At 39.6% G+C, this 14,817-nt stretch overlaps 1 protein-coding gene across 3 annotated transcripts; it reads left to right on the top strand.

The window, feature by feature from the left end:
* Nucleotides 1–78: 78 nt before the first annotated feature.
* LOC145507004 (ciliary microtubule-associated protein 3-like) lies at nucleotides 79–12,448 on the top strand. Of its 3 annotated transcripts, none has more exons than XM_081492739.1 (6): nucleotides 79–306; nucleotides 7,486–7,628; nucleotides 8,240–8,335; nucleotides 9,097–9,227; nucleotides 10,669–10,786; nucleotides 12,197–12,448. In XM_081492739.1, the coding sequence occupies exons 1-6, from the start codon at nucleotides 132–134 to the stop codon at nucleotides 12,263–12,265; spliced, it is 732 nt and encodes a 243-aa protein (XP_081348865.1). In that variant the 5' UTR covers nucleotides 79–131; the 3' UTR covers nucleotides 12,266–12,448. The 3 variants fall into 3 exon arrangements, with proteins under 3 accessions (XP_081348865.1, XP_081348864.1, XP_081348866.1); XM_081492738.1 differs by having other exon boundaries at nucleotides 8,237–8,335; XM_081492740.1 differs by lacking the exon at nucleotides 12,197–12,448 and adding an exon at nucleotides 11,444–11,519 and having other exon boundaries at nucleotides 8,237–8,335.
* The last annotated feature ends 2,369 nt before the right edge of the window (nucleotides 12,449–14,817 follow it).

Here is a 14,817-nt window from a genome sequence, read left to right as displayed (position 1 = left end):
GTTGCCTTGTAGAAAGCGCTGTCACAATGACTTGAAGAGGTGACTTCAAGGGTGGGGCTGTTGCTTAGCAGCCAGTCTGAGTTACACTGTCCAAAGTCTTGGTTAAAGTCCACTTATAAAAGTTGTCACTAATGGAGTCAATACATGAGAGAGTCAAGATTTTTGAAAGTCCCTATAAGGAAGAGTTATGGTCCAGAGCTTCTCGGAGATTTTCAAAGTTCATGCCATCTGGCCTACCCAAGAGCTTGAAGGAAAACAACACTATGCTACGGATCACCCAGCCATTCCTTTGGGACTTTGATCATGGTAATCATATTCTTGAACTCTAGCACATATATGAAAACTCATTCCTTCAGTATTGGAGTCTAATTGAAAAGCAATGGGGTAGGAACCTTGATCCCAGTGGGGACGCAGTCAGTGCTCCACTCAACAAGACATGAACCTTGACTAGGGGTGGCAACCATCCAGATAAAAGGGCACCATTAAAAAATTTGCACAAAGGTACCCTTGGAGTTAGATATAGCCTTGGCATGAGGGGGGATATGTGGAAAATGTATTAATATTTGTTAATGCCAATTTTAGGTTAGTCACTTGCTGTCATATGATCCAGCAAGTCCACTTCTGGGTATACAGTCAAAGAAAACAAAAACACTAAGTTGAAGAGACACATGCACCCCAATGTTCATAGCAGCATTATTTACAATAGCCAAGGTATGGAAGCAATACTACGCAGCCATGAAAAATAACAAAATGTTGCTATTTGCAACAACATGGATGGAGATGAGGGGGTATTATATTAAGTGAAATAAGTCAGATAGAGAAAGACAAACACTGTATGATATCACTTAGATGTGGAATCTAAAACATAAAATAAAATAATGAATACAACCAAAAAAGAAAGACTGAGATACAAACAAACTAGTGGTTACTAGTGGGAAGAGGGAAGGGGGAGGGGTAAAATAGGGGTACGGGATTGGGAGATACAAATTACTATGTATAAAATAAATAAGATACAAATATATGTCATACAGCACAGGGAATACAGTCAACATTTTATAATAACTATAAATGAAGTATAATCAATAAAACTTTGAATCTATGTTGTACACATTAAACCAATATAATATTATAAATCTACTATACCTCAATTAAATAAGAAGTAGAACACTGCTTTCACTCCAAGTGTTCCTCAAGTTCCCTTTTAGTTTTTCCTTCCACTCTCCTTTACAAAGCTACCCCCATCTGACTTCTAACATATAGATTAGCTTTGCCTATTTTTGAACATCATGTAAATTTGCTGATACAGTGTGTAAATATTCATGTCTGAATTATTTCATTCAACTCTGTGAGATTAATCTACATCATTAAATGTGCAGGATTTTGTTCATTTTCATTCCTGTATAGTATTTATTTACATGAGTATAGCACAACACATTTTTCCATTCTAACGTTAATGGCCATTCAGTTGTTCTAGTTTGGGGAGTATTATTGGTAATGTTGCTTTTAATGTCCTTATAATGTCTTTGGAACACAACTGTATGCATTTCTGCTGACCAGATACCAAGGAGTAGAAATTATTGGATCATAGAGATGTCTGTGTTCAGCTTCAGTAAATACTATCTATTTTTCAAAGTGAATCTATCAATTTACACTTACACTAAAAGTGTATTAAAGGTTTCTAGCTATTTCACATCCTTAGCACTCTTCTCTATGTTTATAATTTTAGCCATCAGATGGGTATGTCATTGTGGTTTTAATTTGCATTTCCTTTTTGACTGTTGATATTGAGCAGTTTTAATGTGTTTACTAGTCATTTGGATATTCTTTTTGTCTTTAGTGTGCATTCAAGCATTTTACCAATTTAAAAAAATTAAGTTGTTTTTCCTTATTGATCTGTAAGTGCTTTTATTTCTAGAGATCAGCATTATCCAATGGAAATACAATTCAAACAATGTGTTTAAATTTTCTAACAGTTACATTAAAAAGAGCAAAAAGTAGAATATGAAGTTAACTTAAATATATGTTTATTTAACCAAATATATCTAATTATTATTTCAACATGTAACCAATATAACACCTAAATCATAGTTTGTACACTTCGTTTTCATTTTAAGCTTTTAAAATCTAGTGTGCATTTTATACTTACATACATCTCAATTTGGACTAACCACATTTCAAGTGCTCAGTAGTTACATATGGGTAGTGGATATTTTGTTGTACGTTGCAGATCGGCAACCCATTTCAGTATTCTTGCCTGGAGAATTCCATAGACAGTAACCTGGTGGGCTAGAGTCCATGGGGTCGCAAAGAGTCAGACACAACTGAGTGGCTAACACTTTCACTTGTTTATATTTTCTCTTACATCTTGGCTTCCTTTCTCACCCATAATTATACATACATATTTTTAATTATTATTTTGAAAGTTTCAAATCTAAAGAAAAGCTTCAAAACAGTACAAAGAATTCCCTCAGCCTCATTCACCCAAATTCCTCAATTGTTAAATTTTGCTTCTATTTCTTTCCATATATATATATATATATATATGTATATATATACATATATATATATATATATCTTTTTTTCTGAAACGATTCCCCATCCCCTCTAAAAACTCTACTGTTACCCTCCCTGAGATTCTCATAAATCATGATCAGAACAGCTCTTTCAATTTGAAAATCAGATTGATACACTATTCTTAAATCCACACACCCTATTCAAATTTGTTGTCCCAACAGTGTATCTTTCCTGTCTCATACAGGATCCTATCCAGGATTAAATGTTGTATTACATTGTGTTCATCAGTATACCTCAATCTGAAGTATATTGCTCAGTTTTTCTATGTCCCTCATATCCTTGGTACACACACATTAACTTTGTTTTTGTTAGTCTTCATATGGAATATGTATTCCATCCTTTTTACTGTTATTTCTTTAGCACTTAAAGATACTATTCCATTGTTTCCTAGTTTCTCTGGTTTATCTTAAGAATTAATCCTCCAGGATTATTGCTGCTTCTTTAATAGTAACCTACCTTTTCTATCTAGCCAATCTCAAATTTTTCTCTATTTTTCATACCTTTCACTATGATATGACCAAATGAAATTTTCTTTGTATTTATCTTGCCTTAGACTATAGCATTTGTTAAATTCTGGTTAAATGTTTTTCATCAGTTCTGAAATATTCTCAACCATTATCTCTTCAACTCTAGCATTTGCTACATTCTCTTTCTCTCCATTCCTTGTGGAACTTCACATACATGTGTGTTAAAACTTTTCACTGTTTCTCCTCTGCCTCTGTATTTTCTATCCTTGCCTCCTCAAGTTTTGGTCTGTATACATTCTTCTGATTCATTTTTCATTTCATTAATTTTTTTTCAACTCTTATAATCTTCTGTTCCCCATGTATTCAGTTCTTACTTTTGGTGATGGCACTTTTTATTTCTACAATTTTTATTTGCTTTTTTCTTACTGTTTCTAAACTTCTCCATCTTTTCATTTAGTTTCTTAAATACAATTTTCACCTTCACCATTTGCTTAATTGATATAATACCATTAAATCCAATATGTTTTAAAATGAGACAAAAATATATCTAAAACATTATACAAATGTTGAATTACTTATCCCCATTCAATTAGACCACTTCAACAGAGGAGGTGGTTTCCTAGAATTGTAATTCTTATTAATACAATGGCCTCATACATAGTCAAATGAGGAAAGCAGATAACTAACTCATAAGTCTATAATAGTCTCCATAAGCATCAGGCATTCCTTGATGCTATCATCATAGTTAGAAATGTACATGACAGGACCTGCTGAATTCTTTAAAAGTCTTCATCAAAAGTGGCTACATAAAAAACTTTGTCTAACTATTATTCTGTTCCAAGCAGTCACCCGCAAAGTTTCATTTACACATGATCATCATTCAAAAAATCCATCATTTAAAGATTCAGCGATTCTAGAGAATCCTTAGAGCTACCTGAAATTCTGTTTAACTTCTGAATTTTACCATCACACAATTAGTAATACAGGAAATATACATAAAATACAGTCTATCTTTGTACTATGTCTGGATTGGCTTTAATGAAAAGTTGATAAATTTGCATCAATCTGGATGTATGTGGACACTCTTGTGTGTTATATTAGTAACATAAACATAAAGACTGGTGGGGGAAATTTTCTCTTTCCCTAAGTACACTGGAGTTTTTATTGACTTTGTTTTTAGGGTGTAATCTATATTTTTCTTTTAGCCTCTTAGCTCAGAAGCCAAGAATATGCTTCATAATCACAAATTTCCCTGCTTTCTTTTGCTTCCTATGTTCACGCTGCAGTCTTCAGCCTTCTTGTAAAACCTGAAGCCAAGTACAGTTAAAGTCCACTCTTCATACTCCAATCTCTGGATTCCTTTTGGGTTTATGTCTACTTGGGTGTTTTGTTTTGTTTTTGGTACGAGAGGTTGCTTTATATTGAATGCTGAACATTTTGCTTAAAAATTATACAAATTATTTGGGGCTCATATAATGCTATTGTACAAGATGATTTACATTTGTTTTAGGTATGCAATAAGGGTAGAAATAGATTATTTTAATGGAGCTTGGGACTAGAGTTGATACAAAACTGAATTTCAGGATTTTTTTTTTTTTTTTTGAGAGCTGCTCTATATATTTACTTTTATAGGTGAGTTGTATCTCTTTAGACTCCTAACTAAAAGTCCAGGATGTTTTCCAGTCTCTCCCTCCTCTGCCATGGTCAGTCCAACTTTTACTCCCCGTTTTTAGAGACTGTCTGATCAAAGTTCTGCTCAAATTCTCTGCTTCTCAGTGAGATTTTTAATTAGTGAATGTTCAAAGGGAACAACAGCACCAACTGTTGGGCTCACCACTTTGGGGTGCCCTCTCTCCAGGGTCTTGGCCCTTCAGATTCTTTTTTCTTTGCTATATCTCTGATATCTTGAAATATGTATGCTTTATCTGGTATTTCTATCTCTTCTCAGCTGGAGAATTAGTTTGAGGCAAACCAACCTACCAATGAAGAATATGTTGTCACAATTTCAAAGTACTTTGTGAGACCTGTTTCATGTTACTAATAATGTAAACACTAATTTCCAAAAAAACACTGTGGGTACTACAAATATTAATATTCCTAAAGACAGTGAAAATAATCAAATTAATAGTATATCTCTTTATATTTTGTTTACCACCATTGTTACTGCAATTATATTTTGAGTAGAAAGGAGACTTGAAGCAAATTGTTCAATAATGTTGAGACCATATCATTATTCCAGTTAAGTTTTGTTTCTCTTAAGATCTTCTCCTATATTATTGGGCTTTCTGCATTACTTCTTAAAAAAAAAAAACTGTCTTTTTTGTATATATGTCGAATATAATTATTTTTTTTTCATAGAGGCCAGGAAGACATTGAAGTGTTATATAGGACTTGACACAATTCACTGTGTAAATGCACAATGAGCTACAGGTATTCAGCCTTCAGTCCAGTGACCAGCAGCATCACCTCAATAATTTGTAACAAGCAAAAGACTTCTGTACTGTCATTTCAGTCATGTCAGACTCTTTGCAACCTCTACGGATTGTAGTCCACCAGGCTCCTCTGTCTATGGGATTCTCTGGGCAAGAATACTGGAGTGGGTTGCCATGCCCTCCTCCAGGGGATCTTCCCAACCCAGGGATCAAACCCATGTCTCTTAGGTCTCCTGCATTGGCAGGCGGGGTCTTTACCACTAGTATCACCTGGGAAGCCCAAAAGACTTCTTTAAGCTTCCAAAATATCCTCTAGGACTCAGGGTCACTTCTCTTGGAACCCTACATTAGAGCTATAAAATCATGCCCGTAGACAGTGCTAACCCTGGGTATGTGTGGATCCCAAGACCATTCTTAGAAGCCAAAGACAGAATGTACCAATCACACTGTGCTTTCTGCTTTCTGTTGCCTGCCACACTTGACAACTCTGATAGTTATCCAAAAATCAAGTGAGAACAAGTTAGGGTTAATATCTAGGACAAAGGTAAAGAAGTCATCATCAGTTCAGTTCAGTTCAGTCGCTCAGTCGTGTCTGACTCTTTGCGACCCCATGAACCGCACACGCCAGGCCTCCCTGTCCATCACCAACTTCCGGAGTCCACCCAAACTCATGTCCATTGAGTCGGTGATGCGATCCAACCATCTCATCCTCTGTCGTCCCCTTCTCCTCCTGCCCCCAATCCTACCCAACATTAGAGTCTTTTCCAATGAGTCAGCTCTTCTCATCAGGTGGCCAAAGTATTGGAGTTTCAGCTTCAACATCAGTCCTTCCAATGAACACCCAGGACTGATCTCCTTTAGGACAGACTGGTTGGATCTCCTTGCAGTCCAAGGGACTCTCAAGACACCCTGATATTTCTTCTTAGGTTAGGGTGGGAGTACTCCTAAGCTGGCTAGATACTGTTGCAGTAATAAAAATTTCTCCTATTGTCACCTACCAAGCACTAGGCAATGACCCTCTTTAATCCTGTTATCTTAACCCTCTCAACAACCTTATAAAAAGAAATTATTGTTCCTAATTTAGAGATGAGGAACCTGGAACTTAAACATTTAAGTAACTGCCTCCAAATTTAAGCACTTCTTTTATTCCATTGCACTCGTACTGTTCTGCTTAAGGATTCCAGACCTTTTAAAGACTTGAGCCCCTCTTAAGAGTATAAGGGGGTAACCTGATGGGAATGCCTTGAAGAAAAGGAAAAATGGGTCTAAAATGGGCCTAATATGGAACTATCTAGGCTCCATTAGGTTCCCAACTCCCCTCTTCTGGGCATTGCCCAGGAAGCTCACCTCCATAGATCATCACTGCAGAGGCTGTGTTTTGCTACATTCCTGATCCTAGTAGCCTGGATTTCAGGGTATCCTGCACGTGGAGGAGTCCATCCTTCCTCAGTAGTGCATTTCCAGTGGCCCAGCTTTCAAAGCTCTTCAGCCTAAAACTTGAATCTAGCAAACCCCCTACCTCCTGCCCAGCTTCAGAGTTCTCACTCCCCTGGGTTCCTGGCCTGGGAGGCACAGTTCCTGCCCCAAAGCGGGCTCACAGGAATCCCCACTGCTGAGTAGGCTAGCTCAGAGCCACTCCTTTCTGGGAGCTGGGCGGCTGGGGCTGCCCGGCCCCGCCTCTGTTTCTTGGGCAACGCAGTACACAAACCCTGGGCCTGGTGGTGCTCCTGAGATGTGCTTCGTTAAAGCAGGTGAGGAGGGCTGTAGTAGGGGAGTCTACAATAGAGACAGGAGGAAGAGTAGGTAGGCTGGGAAAGAAGAAGGGCAAAGGGAGGGGAAAATGCAGTTCATCCCTTTACATAGATTTGAGCTACACTTTACATGGATTTTTCTTAAGGGTCTGCCCTTAAGAGCTCTGTCCCGCGGCCCACCCCCCACTATAGCCCTGAAGCTCTCACTTAGACCAAGGGGCCTTTCCTCATGTGAAGTTTCTCTTCTTTCTCTGTCTGCAGAGCCACTGCTTAACTACTCCTTTGGAACATGTCAACAAAGGAAGATCTTTCCTCACTTCCATCCCCTAAGCTTGTTGGGAAACAAATTCCCCCCTATTAGAGGAGCCCCCAACAGAGGGCCTGGATGTTATATAGCAGAAGATGTGAGTATTCACCTTCCCTTAGATGGGTGTCAGTTCCCAGACTATTATCTAAAAACCCAAGTTTTCCCAAAGAAAAGCTCTATGGGATTTGTGACCATCAGGGTCCCAACATGAGAAACTGCCCTGGTCCTCTACAATCAGAAAGTAAAGGGCCACTGTTCCCCTTTGCCATCCTCACCAAATGCAAGCCTTGGCCTCATGCAGTTCCCGTATTGTTCTTTCACTATTCACAGTCACAAAGACCAGTGACTCAGTATCTCCTCTTAGTCCAAACCTGGACTGTGGCTGTGCTGATAGGTAGTTTATGAAATTGTATAATCATACTGATAGTTGAATTAGAGCAGATTCAGCTCTGTGGGACCCAGAAAAGTGGATTCACTGGAATGCATAGAAATGGCATTCACTCTACCTATCTAGCCACATTCCTATGTAGGAATGCAACTGTTTGTGTTACCTGTGTAATTGTATGATCATGATTCAGAAGAATCAAGAAAGATAGAGCAACTTTGGCAGAGAAGATTCAGGAATACTTTAAGTTCAGACTGTTTTAATAACTATAATGTTCTCTATTATGTGTTTTTTCTTTGTTTTCTACATAACACCTGAAGAAGTATGGCTTGGCATACAACCTCTCTAAGATCCCGACCAGTAAAAAAGGATACACTCTTGGCGCCAGAACAGCCATGAGGTTTAAGCCAGTTAGCAAGGTTAGACATGGCTGAATGTGCTTAGATTTCACTGTGATCCATGTTGCTGAATGTATTTGCATTGGGGAGCATAGCTGGAGGCTACCTAAAGAGTATGCCCAAAATTCAAGACAAAAAAGTCTTTTGGGCAATAGCTACTAGAAAACCTATCTTAAAAGCATGGATGTTAACATGGCAAATGTGTGTGTGAGTGTCCTGAGAGAGTGGAAAATAATTCTAAGAAGAAATAATACCAAAGCAAGGTTTTAGTCCTGAGACACTTGCTTGTAAAATACTAGAAGCTTTGTTTATATGCATCATATAATTATATGTAATATATAGTATAATACCTTATCAGTTATAAAACCAATTCCAACTTCTTCATTCTTTTGTGTAACTAGATTTCAAGTCTTAATTATCATCTGTTAATCTCTTGTTGGACTTTTTCTTGACACTTAAGCTCAGGGAGAGGGATACTGGCTCCAAAAGAATCTGAGTGGGATGGTGGGATGGTGGGATGGTGGGGGTAGTAACTGTAATAGGTTACCCTAGCTCTCTACCCTCATAGGTTTGTTTCTACAGCCTAAGCATTGGGTACCTTTACGTAGCTGAACCATACACTTATCTTGGTTTTCTACCTACTGTAGGCCATTTCTATAGATTGAAGTAGTTAAAACATAGCTGATATATGAACAGGGAGAGGATAACTTTGTTTTTTCTAATTAAAAGGCTTTACATGTATATAGCATCCTCTAACATAGTAATCTTTTTCTTGGAAACAGGTTATGACACCTTACCCAGGCATGTACCAGGCAGTCAATGTTCGAGAGCAAACACACAAACCAAATTTTGCTCCATTTAATGCCTTGTTGCCTCGCTTTCCGACATACTCAAAGGACTCTTATTATCCTGGGTATGTGCCCCCTTTTCTGCTGCACTTCAACAAAGAGCAATAGGAAAGGAAGTACAAAAAGGGGTTTCATCCCAACCATGCTGTCTAAATAAGAAACCATCTAGCTTTAAAGATTCAACCTCTTGCCTTCTAGGTATCTAGAAATTATAGAGTGGTAGAGTGTAGTGGTTCATTCAATAAATTAATAAAAGGCCAAGCAGTTCTGTGGGTTCCGAAGATTTTGCATTAAACCCATCATGCAAGATTCCTGATTTCTTGGAGCTTACATTCTAGAGTCCAGATAGATGAGAAGCAAACAAGAAAATATCAATAGTAATAAAGAGAGTGACTATATAATTTATTAGTCAGCACATGACACTTTTGAGACTTGAAATGGGACCTTATTAATAATTATACCAACACAGTAGCCATTAGCTGGGGCTGTCATAGACACACTAGGAAGTAAGGTGACCTGGTGTTGTGCTGAATGAAACCAAACAAGATGTTGACATAATACAGAGTGGTAGACTAGAATCTATATGCTTTGGCAAGGGTTGTCAAGATAGATCTTTTAGGGAAATGACACTTGATCTGAAATCATTATGACAAGAATGAGCTGGCCCTGTGAAAATCTAGGCCCAGAGTTTCCCAGGCAGAAGGAACTTCAAGTACAAAGGCTGTTGTTGGGAAGGAAACTGGTGTGCAGAAAAAAAGAAAGAAGGCTAGTGTGGCTACAGTATTGTGGGCAAGGAGGAAGTGAGAATGGGGTGGGGAAGGTGGGGGTGGGGGTGGCTATAGTTCATAGGCCAGTAGACCAAAGGAGGCAGTCTCAGGGCTTTAGGAAGCTGTTGAGAATGTGTGAGATGGTAGGGCATGGGGTCAAGGTCTTTTTTTAACTGGTGAGAATTTCAAAGATCAGAGAGTGAGTGTAACTTTTTCAAGGTTGTAGTAAGGAATAGAGATGGTGAATCTTGATTCCTATGTCCACTCTACATGTTATTTCCACAGCAAAGAGTCTATATCAAAAGAATGTTACGAACAAAGGCTATAATTAAATAATCCCATTGTCAAGAAATTTTACGTGGTTCTACTTTACTGACCCCAGGTAGTTGATACTTTAAATTAGCACTTTTCTTTCCTCCTCAATTTTACCTCACGAGCAGTACTTATGCATCACTGTGTTAACTTTCTTTTATCATCCACCATTTCTGGGATCTTTTGATCTCTCAGCTAAGGAGACTGAACTTCCAGAAATATTTTAAACTGGAGTTGATTTTTTACTTTGTCAAGACTAGACACCTTGAACACTGAAACTTAATTAGAAACACTTTAACAGGCAAAGGAATCCTATGTGAATCAGTTGACTGCCTTTTCCCAAAGGGTTAGGACTCTAGATCAGGGGTGGAAGGTTATATATGATCGCTAACTCATTACACATGATGTTCTGTATTTTTATTTCTAGCCCTACCACATACAACCCAGAGATAAAGCCACCCAAGAGAGTCAGATGGCCAATGAAATTTGGTTCTCCAGACTGGGCTCAGGTTCCATGTCTACAGAAAAGAGCCCTGAGAGCTGAGGTAATAGGATTGGACTTCTCTGGAGTCCTTTACCTAATACTTCCAGGTGTATCAGTGATTCTTAACCAGGAGTCTGTGAATAGCTTCAGTTAAGTCCTTGTTCCCCTGAAATTACTTGCACAATTTTGTGTATATACATATGGGAATTTTTTTTTGGAGAGTTACCCAATTTCACTAGTTTTTTAAAGGTGAGTGTGATGGAATAGAAGTCACATTTTCTTATTTAGTCCTCAAATAATCTTCTGTGGTTAGTCCAAAATAATCATCCTCTGCAATTGAGGAGGAAACTGAGGCTCAGATGGATTAAGTAGCTTGTTGAAGTTGCTCAGATAGAGCCTAGGTCTGGTGACTCAAGCTACTGCTCTTCCCATCACACCACTTAGTGTTAGATCATCAAGGGCTGTAGATCACTCTGCCAAGAACATGGATTTTAGGAACAGACTGCCTGGGCTTAAATTCTAGTTCCATATTTGGTTGCTGTGTGATTTTGTCTAATAATCTTACTTTTCTAAGCATCAGTGTGCTTAGTGTTATAATGCATATAATAATAGATTCCATCTGATAAAATTGTAAAGATTGAGATATTGTAGAGAAGTATTTAGTGCCATACTTGTAGCATAATAAATGCTCAGTCCATGTCTCCTATCATAATTCCAGAGGTGCCCTTTATTCTCCAGTGGAACTTGGGATTAATTCTGCAAGTATGTATTAAACGCCAAATGTATTAACATCATTATGCTAGGGCCTATGGGTAACATTCAAGAATTAAACATATAATTTTTCTTTTCAAGAAGTTTACCAGCTATACTTTTAAAATAATTAATTATTTATTTATTTTTCATTGTGCTAGGTTTTCGTTGCTGCACATGGGTAGGCTTTCTTTAGTTGCGGCAAGCAGGGGCTACTCTTCCTTGCAGTGCTCGGGCTTCTTAATGCAATGGCTTCTCTTGTTGCAGAGCACAAGCTCTAGACACACAGGCTACAGTAGCTGCAGCACATGGGCTCAGTAGTTGTGACTTGCGGGCTCTAGGGTGTGGGCTCAGTAGTTGTGGTACATGGGCTTAGATGCTCCATGTCATGTAGAATCTTACTGGACTAGGGATGAAACCCATGTCCCCTGCATTGGCAGGTAGATTCTTATCAACTCTACTACCAGGAAAGTCCTACCAGCTATACTTGACAATTTACCAAGTAGAAAATAATTCCTAGTATGACATTTCCAGAGTAAGATGACAAAGAGTAGATGTACAGAGCAATGCTGAGAGACTCATTGAGGCTAGGTTACTAGGGGGTTGAGGTTAGCTAGGCCACAACAGGTATAACATACATGCCCATTTCACACAGCCAGGAAGACCAGAGGCAGTGGGTTCTCATTTGAATATTGACCTAGATAATATTCTTTCATTGCAGCTGCCCACAGACAAAGACTTTAGAAAGCATCGGAACCGTCTGGCCTACCTAAGCCTGTACTATGACTGAAAAGCTGTGACTCGCTTCACGTGCTCCTCCTGACCACAAATTCTCCAGGACAGAGCAATGCAGAGCACAGAGGTGCTCTTGTCTTTCTGCATTGCTCTGACCCTCCTGTCTGCCAGCATGGGGCACAGGGAGGGGCAAGGGCCTAAGTACTACATGACAGTGTAAAGACTAGTTTAGAAGACTCTTTCTCCTTGTGCTGGTTTGCTGTGTATTCATGTAGAAGGGTTAGAGGAGTCCCTACTGAGTGTTCAGCGGGGTGGCTTCACTTGACTGAAATATTATGCTTGTGGCTCCTCGCCCTCTAATTCCCAGCCACAAGTTTTATGTTTTCTACCACTAGCCCGGGGCTTCCCTACTGGCTCATCAGTGAAGAATCCGCTTGTGATGCAGGAGTTATGGGTTCAGTCTCTGAGTTGGGAAGATCCTCTCCTCTGGAGAAGGAAATGGCAACCCACTCTAGTATTCTTGCCTGGGAAATCCCATGGACAGTGAAGCCCGGCAGGCTACAGTCCATGGGGTTGCAAGAGTCAGACATGACTTAGCAACTAAACCACCACACCACTAGCTCTGGTGATAGGAGACTATTTCTTGTTGTATACATGTCAAGGCTTTGGATGGCTTGCTGGGCCTTGTTTTGGGGCTTTTTCGATGCAGCGGACACTTAAAGGTAGAGTAAATGTTTTAGGAGCACTTCAAAGTATCCGAGTTTCCCAGCATGGAGTGGGAAGGTCCTGATTTGATTGCCTTTCTCTGTGCTGTGCTGAGTCGAGTCCGACTCTTTGTGACTCTGTGGACTGTAACCAGCCAGGCTCCTCTGTCCATGGGATTTTCCAGGCAAGAATACTGGAGTGGGTTGTTGATTTGATTTCCTTTCTCAGGTTCGAGTAAAACTCAAAGAACCAATAATCTCCCCTCCCCCTTTCCTATTACATCATCTATTTAGTCTGTCAGTCATCATCTTACTGAATTCCAAACATACATCAGGCAGAGTGGCAAGCACTGCGGATGCAGCAGGAATCAGAATGGACTCATCTACTGGCTCCAGGGCCCTGGACTAAAATATGAGAAGGACTTCCTAGGGAGGATAGTAGACTGGATCTGCCCTCGACTTCCAGTTTGAATGATGCTCTAAAGCCTCACAAGTTGCTCTAGGTGTGCCAAGGTCAGAAGTCATGAGAGCCAGATTCAAAGTACTTATCTAGACATTGCCTGATGTGTGTTTATTTGCTCAGTTTTGTTCTCACTCTTTGCGGTCTCATGGATTGTAGCCCACTAGGATCCTCTGTCCATGGAATTTTCCAGGCAAGAATACTGGAATGGGTTGCCATTTCCTTCTCCAGGTGACCTTCCCACCCAGGGATCGAACCTACATCTCCTATGTTGGCAGGTGGATTCTTTACCACTGAGCCACCTGGGAAGTCCAGACATTGCCTGGAAGACAGGCTTTTTACTTCCAACACAAACCTTAATAACTCAAGTATGATTTCTTCAGAATGGGCATTAAGTGTAGTCTTCACTTTCACTTTTCACTTTCATGCAATGGAGAAGGAAATGGCAACCCACTCCAGTATTCTTGCCTGGAGAGTCCCAGGGACAGGGGAGCCTGGTGGGCTGCCGTCTGTGGGGTCGCACAGAGTCAGACACGACTGAAGCGACTTAGCAGCAGCAGCAGCAGCTTCTTGTATTGGGAAGGTCCTTCTATGCCTACTTAACCTTCTTATTTATTTATTTATTTGGCTGTGTTGGGCCCTAGTTGTGGCACAGAGGGTCTTCATTGTGTCATGCAGGATCTTTCTTTGCAGTGCACGGACTCTCTAATTGTGGCATGTGGGCTCAGTAGTTGCAGCGTGTGGGCTCCAGAGAATGTGGGCTTCAGTAGTTGTGGAACTTGGCCTCTCTAGTTGTGGCACATGGGCTCCAGAGTATGCAGGCTCCGTAGTTGCGGCACACAAGCTTAGTTACTCACAGCATGTTACTCACAGGATAACATGTGAGTTACTCACACAGATCTTAGTTTCTCTACCAGGGATTGAACCCATGTGCCCTGCATTGCAAGGTGGATTCTTAACCACCAGACTACCAGGGTAGTCCCCTACTTAGCCAAGTCTTAGTAATTATCTGGCTGGTGTCAAGACTTCATGTGTCTGGATAACAAAGAGTGAGATGCTGTTAGTGCCTCAAAAAACTATAGCCTGCTGTGCTCTTCAAGGCCATCCCATGGTAAGTGTTAGCTGGTGAAGGAGGCACTGGAAGGTGAAGTCTACTAAATTATGCTGAGAGGCCTAATTCTTTCAGAGACAAGATCCTCTGGAGAAAATAGTGGAAATTCACTGGAAATCAACTTAAAATATTAAGATAATGCTAGATACCTCAATCTAAAAACATTTACTCCATTTAATCTGATGATTTAAAGATTTTTATTATCATGTTAAAAGTATTTTTATGACTTGAAATTAGTCAAGATTAACCTTTCTCACCTCTCTCACACACATCCCTTTCTTTTCTCCTTTGGATCCATACACATGCAGCTTTTTTTCAGAGGTGGTAATTTA

This window comes from Giraffa tippelskirchi, chromosome 5 (assembly GCF_054371585.1).
Source record: "Giraffa tippelskirchi isolate mGirTip1 chromosome 5, T2T-mGirTip1v1.2.pri, whole genome shotgun sequence".
NCBI lineage: Eukaryota > Metazoa > Chordata > Mammalia > Artiodactyla > Giraffidae > Giraffa > Giraffa tippelskirchi.
Note: the sequence above shows the minus strand (reverse complement) of the source record. Positions and strands in the feature narration are given on the sequence as shown.

What these genes read in the sequence shown, in the direction of transcription:
- LOC145507004 (XM_081492738.1), top strand. Translation starts at nt 132, where the DNA reads ATGGAGTCAATACATGAGAGAGTCAAGATTTTTGAAAGTCCCTATAAG. An exon ending in GGTTTAAGCCAGTTAGCAAG is followed by an intron (nt 8,336 to 9,096) that starts GTTAGACATGGC and finishes TCTTGGAAACAG; the next exon opens with GTTATGACACCTTACCCAGG. An exon ending in AAAGAGCCCTGAGAGCTGAG is followed by an intron (nt 10,787 to 12,196) that starts GTAATAGGATTG and finishes CTTTCATTGCAG; the next exon opens with CTGCCCACAGACAAAGACTT.